Consider the following 17,111-nt stretch of genomic DNA (forward strand, 5'->3'; position numbering starts at 1 on the left):
TTCTAAAAGGGAATGAAATATCCCTCTCGATATGATCCTTTGCACCCATAAGTCTTCTGAGATGGCTGTTTAGGCATTTAAGTGCAGGGATAAGCTCACTACTGACTGCCTCCAGAGAAGAACAGTCAGGCAAACTTTCAGAAGCACTGAAAGGGCCTGTCCGAGAAAGAATCTCAAGACCATTGGTGTCGCGGACCCCCTCTGCCACTTGGGTGGCATTTTTCATTATAAATATTTCTCCGGCTGCCTCTGGGAGAAAAATTTCCATATGATTCTTTAAAAGGCCCCTGAGATTTTCGGAAACACATCTTTTTACCATTGCTCTGATTACTAGAAAAAGATCTTGCAGGGTAGAAAAATGGATTTCTATGGCAGCTAAGGTCTTTCCATCTTGCTCACTCTGGGAAAGTGCATCTTTAACGTTTTGCCAAAACAAAGATGATTTAGCAAACGGACCCCTGATGAAAGATGGTTTAAAGGGCTCTGCAAAATTGCACAGCCTCATCCCAGCATGCCTCTTAATGGCTATGCTTGAACTAGCAGCCCATGAGGAACCTTCAGCTGCATGTGAGATTAACCTCTTGGACCCATTTGATATTGACTGTAAGGTGGACAGTTGTGAAGCAAATTATTTTTATTCCTCTGCTGACATAGACCCAGGGGTAGGGTAGAGTTAGAGAGTTAAGTCCCTCTGTAACCTAGTGAAGTGTGCCAGGTAGTTCAGGAAACCGTAAAGCAAAGGTCACCAAGGCATAGACTCGCTTCCCATACCTGTACAATTCTTCTACTTGCAAGAAAGGCATCTACATCAGCAACCTCGAATCCATGCTCTCACACCACAATCAATACTCCTGACAAAGAGGAGACTGCCAGGACAAACACCACACCACCCACATTGCATAGCAGAGCACAATACACGCACACCTATGTAGACATCCTCAATAAAAACTTACCCAAAAAACAGACCCTCCCCAAAACACACTTACAAACATTCCACACTCAACATCAAACACAGTAGACAACACACCACTGTCTCACAAACACAGCCCATAAGGCACAACAATAAACCAACGCAGCCCGTAACGCACAACAATAAACCAAATATACTAGTCATCGGCAACTCAGTTATGAGACACATTTATGTCCCCCTCACCAGACTTGAAAAGGAGAAAATTACGGGCAGTTTTCTGTCAGGTGCCAGAATCTGCCACATCTCAAAGGCACTTAAGTCTCTGCACAACAGGTACAAGTATTAGTCAGTCATTGTCTATGCTGGTGTGAATAACTTGAGACTTACCTCCCTGGACTACATGAAGAGAGATATGCTTGAGCTCTCAGAGTTTATGTCCCAGGCAGGTATGACCCTAGCCCTAAGCAGCATCCTACCTTCACCAAGAATGATACCACAATATCAACAAAAAAATAACAGACTTCAACACCTGGCTTAGTTTCTGGGGTCTCTTCATGGGGATCCAGTACCTGTCTGCCTGGGACGACATGGCAGATAAGCCTCTATGCATTGACAGAGATGGCCTCCACCTGTCACCCCTGGGGATCCAGATCCTGGCCAAGGCTCTTGCCTCCCTCACTGTGCCTTTTTTTAGGCTATGTCCCAAAGACAAATATTCTATCATAAAAGATCTCTCAAAAAGCAAATAGAAGGTCATGCTTCTGAATGCTAAGAGTCTTAACCAGAAAATGCACTCACTAGAGGCTTTCCTCGCACTGGAAAATGTCGATATCTGTGCAGTCACAGAATCTTGGTTCAGGGCAAAGACTAAGGGTGGCGGAAACTATCTTCATTAAGGACAGGCATGCCTCTAGACTGGTTTGCCAGCATGACGCACTGGAATTACTCCAGGTGCAACGGACAGTTGGCAAGACACCCATCCAAGTTATAAGCCAGCTATAGACCCCCTCCATGACTCGGGACACCCATTCCTCCTACCCGGACCGACATGACTCCATCAAGGTATCCCCTAACACCCTGATCCTTGGTGACTTCAATTACCAGACCATAGACTGGGTGAACTATTTCTGCACTGATGTACTCGCCCAACGGTTCCTTGACTTCATCAGTTCTAATGCACATCAGCTTGTGTCATCCCCTATAAGGGTAGCTAACATTATGGACTTGGTTCTCACCAACATAGGTGACCGCTGCATCACTCCCACAGCATATTCTTCCTTGGTGAGATCAGATCATCGGTCTGTCTCATTCCAAGTCTCTATAACACACAACCCCCCCCCCCCAGTCGTAACCAGGCTAAAAAAAATTCTCAAAAACTGACTACAACCTTCTAAGGTAGGGTGTCAGTAGCTTCACATCACCACCCCCCTCAAAGGATGCAGACAGCTATGGAACAGTACACCAATGCAGTATACAAGCACATGGATAACTCTACATGGACTCAGCCATGCCCAACAGAACTAAAATCTGCTCCTCAAAGTAACACAAACCTGTCTGGTGGATATCCTCTATAAACAGACTTTACAACAAAAGGAAGAAACTGTTCTCCAAAGGTAAAAAAAAGGAACAAATTCCCAATTGGAAAAACTCCCTCCTCAGCCTCAACAAGCAAAGTAGATCACTAGTGAACACCTACAAAGTCAATTATGAATTGAAACTAGCCTGCAAAACAAAGGGAAACCATAAAGCATTCTTCGGTTATGTCCGGAACCTCCATGGCAAAGCCCAGGTTTGGTCCGAATTAGTACATAATGGTACCACTTACAATGATCCTGCTGACTTAGCCAACCTGCTAGGTGATAGCTTCAATGCAAACTTCATCCCCATAACCTCCCAAATCAGCATTCGACATCCCCCGGATACTTGTCCCGCACCTCACATGTCCATAGATCAAATGTTAAAGGCCCTAACCAAGGCAAAAAAACACATCTTTTATGGGACGTGACAGTATCTCAGGCTGCATTCTACACCATCTCCAGCAAGAACTACCTTCACCACTGAGCACCCCCATTCAACCACAGCCTAAGTACATGCTTCATTCCAGCAGAGTGGAGAACTGCCATTGACATCCTCTTGCACAAAGGTGGTGCCACTACTGACCCAGGAAACTATCGCCCCATTAGCTTAACAAGTCTGATCTGCTAAGCCATGGAGCATATTATTATGGATCTCAAACAAGGACATAAGCAATCTCCAAGCACTTGACACCATGCAATTCGGATTTGTCAAGGGCAGATCTGGTCTGTTGAACCTGGTTGACTTCTTTGAGACTGTCACCAAGGCCCTGGATGAGGGAAGGTAAATACAGACAGCTTACCTTGACTTGGCCAAGGCCAATGACATAGTCACCCACTCTGCATCATCAAAAAGCTAACACGAGTTGGCATAAGTCCCTATCTTGTCAGGTGAGTAGTCAACTGGCTCACCGATATGACCCACAAGGTCAAACTAGGCACCACCACCTCCGACAGCAGTTATGTCACTAGTGGTATGCCCCAGGGATCTGTCCTAGGATCCCCACTATTTGGCATCTACTTCTCAGAGGTGCAGGTAAAGACAAAGGGCCTGTGGCTGACCAAGTTTGCAGAAGACTGTAAGTTGGGTGCTGTTAGTGACTCCCCAGATGATGTTAACATATTGCAAGAGGTCTCACATCAACAAATGACTGGTGCCAAAGTCATGGCCTTAAGTTAAACGCAACAAAATGTATCATCATACCATTCGGCAAAAACACAGCCCCTACTGATTACTACATCAATGGCAACTCCCTAAGCACACAACCTGTGATGAGAGACCTGGGTAATCAGGCTGACAACAATCTCACATTCAACCATCATGTAGCTGCAGTGGTCAAAAAAGCCTTTTACTTGGCTCATCTCATAAGTAAAGGAATTGCATCCAGAAAAAAAGGAGGTTATTACCTCTCTGTAGTCCTCCCTCATTAGGCCAATGATTGAGTATAACACCCTGTTTGGTATGTATCTCTCCAAACACCTGCACCAACTGGAAAGGCCACAGAAATACCTCACAAAGAGAATCCATGGCCTCCAACACCTGTCCTATGCGGACAGGCTCAAATCGTTATCACTCTACTTGGTATTGTACAGATTGCTCAGAGGTGATCAATGTCTTGCCTACATGGCAATATTGGACCCTGCCCTACTAGAGATGCTACACATCCGTAAGTCTAACTCCTCACGCATTATCTGCTCGAAAGGCCTAAATCTAATATGAGACATCAAAAAAACCTGCTGGCTAGATAGGTTTGTCTCCCAGAAGCTGCCCCGCCTATGGAATAGACTTCCCATACATGTCAGAGTACCTCGCTGACCCTCTTCAAGCGCAACCTTGATTAGTGGATGGGAAACCACATATTTGTCCCAGGGGTTCCACCTTTGTACCTCACTGACAGGGGTGACAGGTGCTGACTAAGGTTTCTTTTTTGGGGATAAACTCCTGGTTAGGCTTGCAAGGGCCCCAGGGCCATTAGCCTAGTAACCTCCTATGATCCTAAAAGGAAGGTATGGCAACTCGGAAACACCCCAAAGAATGACTGATAAAACTTCCAACATTGGTTCAACTATGTTTTCTACTGTACAAACAGAACATTGTTTGAATAAAAAAACAAATACCAAGCACTACAGCTAATGCAAGTCAACTATAAAGTCTGTATTCATGCTTCAAAATCACTGGGAATCAAACTTTAGACAAATACTGCTCAGGTCTGGTAATTGGTCTCTCAGACTCAAAATGACTAAATGGTATCAAAAGAAAAACATGCAGCTTTACCAAAACCTTACCTGCGAGGGTACATTTCACTACTGAGAAAGGAAACTCCAGAAACTCTGCTGTTATAGGCCGGATCCTGGCATATGGAATGGTTTCAATGTTTCCAAAATCAGCATACACTACTTTCACCTTTGTGTCAAATGTTTCCATTGCAATAGCACGGTACCAGTTATCATCGCCTAAACAAAAACAGACAACAAAATTCAAATATCAGAAGTAATAAGATACAAGAATTTGAGGTACCTGCCGAAAGAAAACCTCATCAAGCAAAGATCGACTTGGGTGCAGCTGAAGTCGATGACATATGGAGATGAACACAAGGTTTTCTCTTACGTGCTCATAACAGTGCGCAAGCTTGAACAATCGCAGTCTTAAACATTTGATAGTTCTATATTAAATTATGCTCATCCCTTCCTCTCCCTCCAAGATGTAAAATGATCACAATGAGTTAGTATTTGCATTTTGCTTAAATTCCAGGCCAGGAGGGCAGTTTAAAAGACAGTTTTTGATTATGTATCTCTCATGTGTACTGCAAGCAAATGTCTTGTCTAAGGAAAACAAAATGAGCCTGAATGGCTAATGCTACGACACATTTCCAATGTATGTTTTAATGTTAACACACGACAGATGTGTTTCTGGTGTACAGTAAGCAAAAGTAGTAAGCATTTCAAGTTTAACGTAAAACACTTTCTTCTGTTGTGAAAATGTGAGTACTGAACTCAGAGCTGGAGGGATTTATATAATTACCAAAAGAAGTTGCGTCACTAGTTAGGGTATTAGCAGGTCATCTCAATTTCATATTTTAAGTTATGGAAATGTAGAACACTTAGTTTTTTTTTTACTTTTGCGTTACAATATTTTTAATTTACTGTATAAATGTATCCACTCTGTCTTCTCAGACTAATTGTGTAAATTAAAACTGGAGATAACAGGTAAAACAAACCTGTAAAGAATCACAGAGTTCTGTGAACAGGAAGGGATATCTGCTGCTGCGATCTAGCTAGAAAATGCTGTTTTGTTCACTCATTCTTATTTTTCTGTCCCCGGCTCATTAAGCATTTAGAAATATTAACAAATCTGCTCAACTTGTCAACCAAATCAGTTAAAATGTAATGTTATTTGCAGCTGATGTACTGTTCTGCCATCTGTGTACCTGTTGTACTGGGCACTAACTCAGAAAGTTGCGGATATAGTATGACCTGAAAAAATCACACCCTTGATCTGCTATATCAAGATCAGTTTTAATTTCTTGTATGTAGTTTCAAATTTAATTTAGATAAAATCACATCAATGTCAATATGCATAATGCCATATTAAAAGTTTTATTTTAATATTGCAAAGAATGCTGGTTTGATGTCATTATATTAATCTTATGCATACAGGAATGTCCATGTATATGAACAAAAATAGTTCAAACAGCAGCAGAAATGATGCACTAAGCATGTGGGCAATTTTTATTTTAATGTTTTACTGCATAAAACTCCTATACTGTCTGGCTTGTAGGCTGTGTAAAATCATAACATTTCTAAGATACATTTGTAGTACAGACTTCTACACAGTTTGATATGCATCCTACTATATTTATTTAAAAGTTTATTTTGATATTACCTGAAAGTCAAGAGGACAATGTCCTTAATCACCAGCAAAAATAGGAAATTCAGCATAAACAAAAATGACAGGACCCAAGATCTCTTCACAAACAGAACAGACTTTTCATTGGTCACAGCCCTTGGAGTTGGGTGTGACTAACTAAAAATGTATAAAAACTTGAGATTTTAGGTTCATAGGTAGGTACTAGGCTATCTGCCCAAAGGCATTAATAAGCCTAGCCGGAATGTGTTGGCTTTTGCCGCCCCCTTAGATTAGTTCCCTGTGCCTCTGTCCAGCAGAGCCATTGAAGTGATCCCTGGGATAAAATTTTTGTTTCCCATCCACTTATCAAGGTTTCTCTTGAAGCGAGTTAGCGAGGAGCTCTGCCTAATGTAGATTGGAATCTTGTTCCAGAGCATGGGAAGTCTATGGAACAGGAATCTATCCCTCCAGCACGTCCTATGTATTGTTGTGATGAGGTTTAGAACCTTGGAGCGTGTGGCTCGAGGGGATATGGTTTTCTTTAGGTGGAGCATGTCCATCAATTCTGGGTTGGACATGGCCTTGTATGTCAAGCAGAGATCACCTCTGAGTAGGTGGTATGCAACAGAGTACAGCTGGAATTTCTTCAGTTGAGCTTCATAGGGCATCTCCTTGAGGCCAGTGATCCTCTTGGTGAGGTACTTCTGTGGTCTTTCCAGTTGTTGCAGGTGTCTTGTAAGGTACATCCCAAATGGGGCATTGTACTCTATGATGGGTCTGATGAGTGATGAGTAGAGGGGCACAATGACCTCATTTGATCTGGATGCAAACCCTTTTGTGATTAGGTGGGCCACATAGAAGAATTTTTTTAACCACTTTTGCAATGTGATTGTCAAAGGAGAGGTTACTATCTACTTGGGTCCCCAGATCCCTTATTACGTCTTCCATATTTAGGGGGCTATGTGGTAGTTTGTGGTTACTTTGTTTTTTTCAAAGGGGATGACTATGCACTTTTTGGCATTTAGCTTGACGCCATGGTTTTGACCCCAGGTATCTGTCTCAGTGAGACCCTTTTGGAGGATGTCTGCGTCAGCCAGAGTCAATTATAGCCCCTATTTTGCAGTCGTCTGCAAACTTGGTCAGCCATATTCCTGTACTTGCCTGTACCTCTGAGAAGTATATGCCGAACAGGAGGGATCCTAGAACTGAGCCCTGGGGAATGCCACTTGTAACCGGTTTAGTGTCACACCTAACTTACGCAACTCTTACCATGTGGGTTCTGTTCAGGCTGGTGAGCTTGTCTATAATACCTGAGTGGGGAATGTTGTCGAAGACCTTTGCGAGGTCTACGTAGGCTGTGTGGACCACCTTTCCCTCATCTATATCCTTGGTAACTGTCTCAAAGAAGTCCACCAGGTTTAGGAGGCATGATGTGCCCTTAAAGCCAAACTGGGTAGGGACCAGTGTTTGGAGGTTTCCAATGTCTCTGTTAATGAGATCCATGATTATGCGCTCCATAGCTTTGCAGACTAAGCTAGTTAGGCTTATAGGGCGATAGTTTCCTAGGGCGATAGTTCCCAGGGTCCGTTGTGGTTCCACCTTTGTGGGACGGAGTAACCGTTGCTGTGCGCCACTCTGTGGGCATGTAGCCTGTGGAGAGGCTGAGTTTAAACAGTGTGTTTAGGTGAGGGGTTAGTTCATCTTTGCGCTCATGTAGGACGTAGCCTGGGACAACGTTTGGTCCCATTGATGCTGTGTTTTTGGCTTTGGAGAGGACTATTTTAACCTGAGTGTCTGATTTCAGTGGCACTACATTCTTCTGGTATAGTTACGGGCCCTTTTGCGGATGAAGTTTGCACTGAACCTCTCTGCCAGGATGGTGGCTATTTCGGTTGATTCAGTGTATATTGTGCCATTCTGCACTAACTCTGAGCAGATCTGAGAATTGCCACTTAGATTCTTGACATAGCTAAAGAATGCCTTGTGGTTATCTTTGGAGTCTATGGCAATTTTTCTTTCGAAGCTAGCCTTGGATGATTTTATGAGGGAACGTAGTTTCTTGCTGATACTGATCAGGGATGTCTTCCCTTCTTGGGATTTTACTCTTTTCTGTGCTAGTTTCCTCCTTCTATTGTATAGCTGATTTCCTTTTCTTGGAGGAGTCTAGGTTTTGTTTGGGATAGCATGATCCATGCATTCTTGCAGGTGCCCGTAGAGTGCATTAGTGAAGGATTTTGCAGCTTTAGCTTAGACAGCATTATCCTTTAGCATGGGGCCTTTGAAACTTCCCACCTCGGTCTTAAGTAATGTGAAGTTTGCTTTTGAAAAGTTTTTCACGGTGGTTTCTTTGACCGGGGGTGGTGGCGGAATGGGGATATCCAGAGTGATTAGTTTATGGTCAGATCTAACCAGCGAGGGGTTGACCTCCGGTGTGGAACACCAGTCGCCCATGTTGGTGATGACCAGGTCCAATATGTTGTCACCTCTGGTGGGGGTGCTGACCAGTTGATCCAGGGCATGCGAGTTTATAAATTCTAGGAAATGTTGGGCAAGTGCGTTTGTACTTGAGTAATTCTCACAGTTAATGTTTGGGTAATTGAAATCACCCAATAACAGGGTGTTTGGTAGGACCTTTATGTTTCCCAGTGTTTGCAGGAATGCGGAATGGGGGTCCTGGAACATGGTGGGTGATCTGTAGCAAGCTACTATTCGAATAGCAGTTTTGCCCGTTGTTAGTTGCACGTGGATGATCTCTGAAGCATTGTGCTGTGCAACTAACCTGGAGGTGTGGGTATCCTTGATAAATATGGATACTCCCCTGCTTGCTTGTGCTGTGCTGATGAGGTCATAAGGCTGAAATATGCATATCCACAGCTAGTGGGGTTTGACTTTATCGGCTTGAAATTGTCCATTAAAATGACAAAACAAGTCATGGGCATTCAGAATCACCAATTAGCTGAAACACCTGATGTTCATAAGGTTCATAGGTTCATAGATTAGTACTAAACTAACTGCCCTTGCGAACCCTTTTAAGCTTAGCCAATTATCCCTTGTGAGACTCAAACCCTGCACCTTGTGTTCCTAAGGCAAACACCTTAACCATTATGCTACCCTCCCAACCCTCCCACATTCCATGTGCCTCTGATACAAGAGGTTTGGGAGGTCACTCATTGGAAGTTCTCCCTTTTCTTATACAACTTCTGTAATGACCTAGTCTAGCATTAACTAAGCTAATACCAGCTACTTGTTAACAGCATCCAAATGTAATGTTTTAGAATGTAAATTATACATTGCTAATTGTTTTTTTGTAAATATTATTCTTTTTTTTAAATCTCTCTGAGGAGCTTTTCTCCCAGAGTCTCCACTGAAAAAGAGCCAAAGGCTCAGCTGGACTAATTTGGTTAACAAATGTAAAATAAAAATATGGAACTGCATTCCCCAACATACACTAAAATATCCCCACTACCTCCAAATTTGAACTCCTTCGTAAAGGACACCTAATCAATAAATCGCTCTGCTCCTGTGTTACCCCTGGATACGTTTTTTCTCCCCTCACTCTTACTTCACATTTTCTTCAATCAAACCTCTTACTAATTTTCTCTTCTTTCAGGTCACTAGGCACCTTGTACTTGCTCTGTTATAGGAGTGAAGCCTGTCTTTCCCTAATACTAGGTGTTACTGTAGAATCTATAGACATTGTATCTGCATCTACTATAAAACTTAATTTACTATGCTTCCATTTGTATTAATACTAGATAACTTATAATATGTTTTTACTCTGTTTATTGTAATTACAGTTCTAAATTGTCTTTGATAAATATAACTGTTACTGGAGCTTTTCTCCCTGGGCTTCTACTGAAAATGGGCTACTAGCCCAGTTGGACCATCCCAGTAAACAAATGTAAAATAAACAGTGTTAGCCTCTTTGAGGGACCCATCTGGCTTGGACTGCCCTTCCAAGAAGTGCCCACCCACCCAATCTCAGAGACGTCTGTTGTCACTGTGGCCCTGGGATGATGAAGAACAAAGGGACGGATGGGAAAAAATGGTATTATACAACCGCTGCAAATTATCCTTCGCAGCCATGTATCTTTTGTAATTTCTAGCCATGCTCTCTAGTGCAGGGATAAATGATCCCTGACTGCCTCCAGAAATGGACAGTCGGGACTCCTTTCAGGAGCGCTGATAGAATTTGGCAGAGAAAGTATCCCTAGATCCTTGGTTATGCAGAATACCTCTGCCGCAGGTTTCACTTCTCCCCTCTGTACCTAGTGGAACTGTATCCACATAGATCTTGGAAGGAGCCCTGGGATTTTCTGGACCATATTTTCTGTCTGCCTTGCTGGTTCCTAGAAAAGGTCCACTGAGGGGTTGAAAAATGTACGCCCACAGCAGATAGGGTTTTTCCTTCCTGCTGACACCTAGACAGTGTGTCTAACTTTGGAGCCAAATAAGGAGGTCCTGTCAAAGGGCGCATTGATGAAAGAAGATTTGAAGGATTCCACAAAGTCACAAGTGCATCCAACCCATGTCTCTTGTTGAAAATGGCTGAACCTGCTGCCCGTGAGGTGCCTTCAGCCACATGGGAGATTAACCTCATGCACAAATTTGAAATGGTTAGAGGGTAAACAACTACGAGGAAATAGTACTCTCTACCTCTGAGGTGTTTCCAGAGAGGGATTTGGAAAGTTCTTTGATCAAATCTCTCTGGTGTCTTGTAAAAATGTGCCAAATAATTCAAATACCCAGGGGTGAGGGTTGCTGAAGCACAGGCATGATTCCTGAGCCTGTTCAGCACCTTAGACTCCCTGTTAGGAGAGTGAACACAGGTACATTGCTCAGCAAGTTCCTTCGTAGAGGCCACCATTATGACCATGGCATCAATGGGTACTCTGTTAATCCAGTGTGATCTATCCTTAGGTGATGCTAGGATCCTATCTAGTCTCTTAGGGATTAGTTCAGTCATGTCAGGCTCGTTCCACACCCATAGAGAGACTAAACCAATAAGCTCATTGGTGGGAGAGTCACCCAGAAGGTAGACAGGCCAGCTCCAAAGGCCTCCAGGTACACAGACTCCTCTTGGGAAGGGTTATCACGGACCAACCTCTTTGTTTTAGAAGTTCTAAGATGCCTCCAGATGAGGTATCAGGTGATGACCTGGGGACCATTCCCCTTCATAAAAGGCAGTATCCTCAGTGACAGATTCTTGCGGAGAGTCTAAGTGCCTCCTTTTGCATTTCCTCTAATGTGAAAAATCCTTTTCCTAAGCAAGTGGGGCAGGGAGTGGTACAAGACAACAGTGCTTGTCATTGCTCATGATAGAGTCTACAGCAGGTACGAACAGATATACTGCATTTTAAAATAACATTCTGTTGCAGAGGACATGCTCACCATAGGAGGAGGACCACCAACACAGAAGAACCTCAGAGAAGTGGAACAGCTCCTGGTACCACTAACCAGGTTAGTGGCATTTATGTGGTAGCTGCTGCTACTGCAAGAGTATGTGAAAGGAATGCACCAGGTTAGTATTAATGGTTGCAGTGTCATTTTCTACAGCGCACCGTGTGTAAGGCAGGACATATTTAGCAAGAGATTTCTTCATACCTGTCCTTCAAATACTTCACTTTGCAACTGCAATGCCTTTTATAACTAGGTATGCAGGTATCCACACAGTATTCACAGATTATGTCATATAACAGTAAACCTGATGGGGGTGGGCATGATGATGCAGGCATATTTTTATGCTTTAATAGTTTCTACTGGCAGAAGATTCAACACGAGCAGACATCACATGCCTGATATCAGGTCATCCATTTGTCTACCCTTTATTGATGGGGTTAGTCCCAACTAGCTTAGTGGCTTCTTTTCACAGAAGACACAAGGCGGTACCTACAACACTACTAGCGGAAATCTGTCCTGGGCATCAGGGAACTTCCAATACTCTTGGTAGTTAGGGGAAGACTGTGTGTGTTACACATCCTGACTTCCTGACTACTGTCCACGGGTGGAGGCGGCCAGGAAAAACAGGGAGAAAATGTGGATGATTCAGCTTTTCCTGAAACTGGAGTGAGAGTTGCTGAGAATGTAGTTGAAATGGTACAACTGCTACCAGAAGTTTTTTTTCTGATGTGGGTGCAGAAAAAACAGTGACACTGAAGGAAAAGTAGATTGTAACTGTAACAGAGATGGAGTCAGAGGAAATTTTTCAGAGAAGACTGAAGGAGAGACAGTTACCTCTGAAAAATAGATAATTACAAACCTCCAATCAGGGGGGGGGTGTGGGATGATTATTTGGAAGAAATGGTAAACCAAAGTCAGCCAGAAAGTGGAGCAGCAATTTCATGGTGCGACATAATGGAAAAAATAGAAGAAAAAGGAGAAAGAATCTGTGCCAGATAAAGTTCCAGAGTCAAAAACATGTGCTCAAACTTTTGGAGAAGGAGCAAAGAAGAAATAAAAGAAATAAAAACAAGTACACAGTAAGTGTGAGCAGTAAAAAAAAAAAGTTTTGGTCAGGTATGAGGGGACTCTGTCACAGCACCTCTGTATCAAAGCAATAGAGGTAAGAGCATTTATTTTAATCAATAAAGAGACTTTTTGTGACTTGATACTTGAGACTGGGCAGGCCACGGAAAAATTTTGGGGTGCACATGAACAAAAGAAAAATATTTATCCATGGTCAGAATATGTCGTGCAAGGTTTTTACAGACAAAAAAAAAACAATGATCCAGTTTAGAACTGAAGTTGAAGCAAAAGAACGGAAAGAACATTTTTTAGCTATAAAGTAGTAATGGAGACTACAAAAATATATGATGAAAGAGGACTATGGACTGGAGAATGTGGAGTAGTACTGAAAATGGAAAGTGATAATGCTGTGCATGTACCTAGTAATACTAATGTTCAAGGTAATCGAGGTTTTGTGAAATACAGGGGTCAACCAAAGACTTATTTTTGTGGAAAAAATCAATTAATGTGATAAAGATGTTATCTGGGAAAAACAGGGCATAATGCAAAAAATGTGATTTAAAGTGCAAAAAATGTGGCAATACTGGTCATGGCTAGAATGTTCAATGAATGTGCAAGAAAATGAAAATACGAACATGAAGTTATACAGGAGAAGGAAGTGTGTTATACAAGAAAATGTACAAAAAGATGCGACTGATAAAGAGGTTATACCCGAGGTTAAAGAAAAAAAGAAACAGAAGAGAAGTGAGGAAGAAGATGATTGGCGCACAGTAAGAAAAATAATTCGATAGGGAAAAGAGTTTAAGGAAAAGAAAATTTAAAAACAGTGCTTGCAGAAAATGAGAAAGGAAAGGCATAAACAGTTTACTATACTAACTGTTCTTTAAAGTTGAAAACATCAGCTTTACATGTGAACAGTATTAATTTTTTTAAAAGGAGACTAGGTATATTACAATGGGGTGCTGCAGTAGAGAATAGGTATATTACAATGGGGTACTGCAGTAGAGAATAGGTATATTACAATGGTGTGCTGCAGTAGAGAATAGGTATATTACAATGTGTGCTGCAGTAGAGAATAGGTATATTACAATGGGGTGCTGCAGTAGAGAATAGGTATATTACAATGGTGTGCTGCAGTAGAGAATAGGTATATTACAATGGTGTGCTGCAGTAGAGAATAGGTATATTACAATGGTGTGCTGCAGTAGAGAATAGGTATATTACAATGGTGTTCTGCAGTAGAGAATAGGTATATTACAATGGTGTGCTGCAGTAGAGAATAGGTATATTACAATGTGTGCTGCAGTAGAGAATAGGTATATTACAATGGTGTTCTGCAGTAGAGAATAGGTATATTACAATGGTGTGCTGCAGTAGAGAATAGGTATATTACAATGGTGTGCTGCAGTAGAGAATAGGTATATTACAATGGTGTGCTGCAGTAGAGAATAGGTATATTACAATGGTGTGCTGCAGTAGTGAATAGGTATATTACAATGGTGTGCTGCAGTAGTGAATAGGTATATTACAATGGCGTGTTGCAGTAGAGAATAGGTATATTACAATGGTGTGCTGCAGTAGAGAATAGGTAGATTACAATGGTGTGCTGCAGTAGAGAATAGGTATATTACAATGGTGTGCTGCAGTAGAGAATAGGTATATTACAATGGTGTGCTGCAGTAGAGAATAGGTATATTACAATGGTGTGCTGCAGTAGAGAATAGGTGTACTACAATGGTGTGCTGCAGTAGAGAATAGGTATATTACAATGGTGTGCTGCAGTAGAGAATAGGTATATTACAATGGTGTGCTGCAGTAGAGAATAGGTATATTACAATGGTGTGCTGCAGTAGAGAATAGGCATATTACAATGGTGTGCTGCAGTAGAGAATAGGTATATTACAATGGTGTGCTGCAGTAGAGAATAGGTATATTACAATGGTGTGCTGCAGTAGAGAATAGGTATATTACAATGGTGTGCTGCAGTAGAGAATAGGTATATTACAATGGTGTGCTGCAGTAGAGAATAGGTATATTACAATGGTGTGCTGCAGTAGAGAATAGGTATATTACAATGGTGTGCTGCAGTAGAGAATAGGTATATTACAATGGTGTGCTGCAGTAGAGAATAGGTATATTACAATGGTGTGCTGCAGTAGAGAATAGGTATATTACAATGGTGTGCTGCAGCAGAGAATAGGTATATTACAATGGTGTGCTGCAGTAGAGAATAGGTATATTACAATGGTGTGCTGCAGTAGAGAATAGGTATATTACAATGGTGTGCTGCAGTAGAGAATAGGTATATTACAGTGATGTCCTGAAGTAGAGAATAGGTATATTAAAATGGTGTGCTGCAGCAGAGAATAGGTAGATTACAATGGTGTGCTGCAGTAGAGAATAGGTATATTACAATGGTGTGCTGCAGTAGAGAATAGGTATATTACAATGGTGTGCTGCAGTAGAGAATAGGTATATTACAATGGTGTGCTGCAGTAGAGAATAGGTATATTACAATGATGTGCTGCAGTAGATGTACACATTATTGTTTCAGAAGATATCAGACTTTTATGGAAGAATGAAGACAAATTGAAAAACTTTGGAATGGTGTGGTAGTTTGAAACATGGAGAAAGAAACATGCTTGGGCATATGTATATTATGCCAAGAAAGAATTAAAATATTAGATGCAACCATAGTGGAACTAGGACAAATTACGGTAAAAGACTTGAGATGGAAAAACTGTGTGTATAGAATTATAGCTTTAGAAATGTTTAAAAATATTCTTGAATATGTTCGTTTACATATGCACATTATAGTGATGGGTGATTTTAATTGTAATTTAAGAAAAAGTAAGAGCAATTGTGATGGTTAAAGAAATTATGAGAAGTGGAAAGTTAAGTGTATGGGAGAATAACCACTGGACCTATAAAAGAAATCAAATTAAGGCAGAAATTGATTATTTTTTTATATCTGATAGTTTACAGATGATAAAAAAAGGAATTAAGTATGCCAGATTTTCCAGATCATGTGTCTATATTGGTTAAAATACAGGAAAAGGAAGAATATACAAGATTAGGAAAAGGAATAAAGAGAATTAATGATAAGGAATTAGAAGAGAAAAAAGAACTTACGGACTAATGGAAAAAGCATACGAATACGAGAGTTTTATGAAAATTGGACTGTTAGGTGGTTTAATTTTAAAGGGAGATATAAAAAAAGTGTCTTACAATGTATACGGAAAAAATAAGAAAAGAAAAAAATACAAGATAAGCCAAGAAATATTTATACTTCTTAGAGAAGAAAAATTTCTTTTACAAAAAAAGAAAAAGAAATAAATAAAATTAAAATCAACTTGTTATACGAACAAAAATATTGTTTATAAGGAAAGAACGAAGAGGTAGCACCACATTTGAATAAAATAATAAAAAGAAGGAAAAATAAGAGAATTAAAATAAGGAAAGAAAGCAAATACAATAGAAGGAGGAAGCTACTACATGATAGAGCAAAATCCCAAAAAGGGAAGGCATCTCTGATCAGTATTAGCAAAAAACTACGGGCACTCATAAAATCGTCTAAGGCCAGCTTCGAGAGAAAAACTGCACAGGACACTAAGGATAATCACAAGGCTTTCTTTAGTTATGTTAGGAACTTGGGTGGGAATTCCCAGATATGCTCAGAATTAGTCCAAAATGACAAAAAATACACCGAACCCACAGACATTGCCAACATCCTAGCTGACAGGTTCAGTGCAAACTCCCCCCCCTCCCCACCAAAAGGGTAAATATCTATCCCAGCAGGGTGCTGCGCCCCTGACATCTCAGATGCTCAGGTAAGAGCTGCCCTCTCCAAAGCAAAAAACACAGCATCAATGGGACCAGACGGTGTCTCGGGCTGCATCCTACATGAATTCCAAGAAGAGCTAAACCCAAACATAAAACTACTGTTCAGTCTCAGCCTTACTACAGGATATGTACCCAAAGAGTGGCGTACAGCAACAGTGGTCCCTCTCCACAAAGATGGTGCCTCAACGGATCCTGGAAACTATCGCCCCATAAGCCTGACTAGCTTGGTCTGCAAAGCTATGGAAAGGATCATCATGGACCTCATAAATAAAGATATTGGGGACCTACAGACACTGGATCCTACCCAGTTCGGCTTTGTTAAGGGCAGATCCTGCCTCTTAAACCTGGTTGATTTCTTTGAAACAGTCACCAAGGCCATTGACGAGGGGAAGGTTGTCCACACAGCCTACCTGGACCTCGCAAAAGCCTTTGATACAATACCCCACTCGGGCATTATAGATAAGCTCACCAG

General features: G+C 41.4%; 1 protein-coding gene across 1 annotated transcript in view; it reads right to left on the reverse strand.

Annotated features, from left to right (window-relative positions):
* TDRD1 (tudor domain containing 1) overlaps positions 1-17,111 on the reverse strand; it is a 2,513,511-nt gene that overhangs the window by 558,169 nt on the left and 1,938,231 nt on the right. The window contains exon 19 of the mRNA XM_044055533.1: positions 4,771-4,938. Coding sequence (XP_043911468.1) covers positions 4,771-4,938 — 168 coding nt within the window. The remainder of the gene's footprint in view (positions 1-4,770; positions 4,939-17,111) is intronic.

The sequence above is a fragment of the Protopterus annectens genome, chromosome 14.part0 (assembly GCF_019279795.1).
Source record: "Protopterus annectens isolate FY-2018-M chromosome 14.part0, PAN1.0, whole genome shotgun sequence".
Lineage (NCBI taxonomy): Eukaryota > Metazoa > Chordata > Ceratodontiformes > Protopteridae > Protopterus > Protopterus annectens.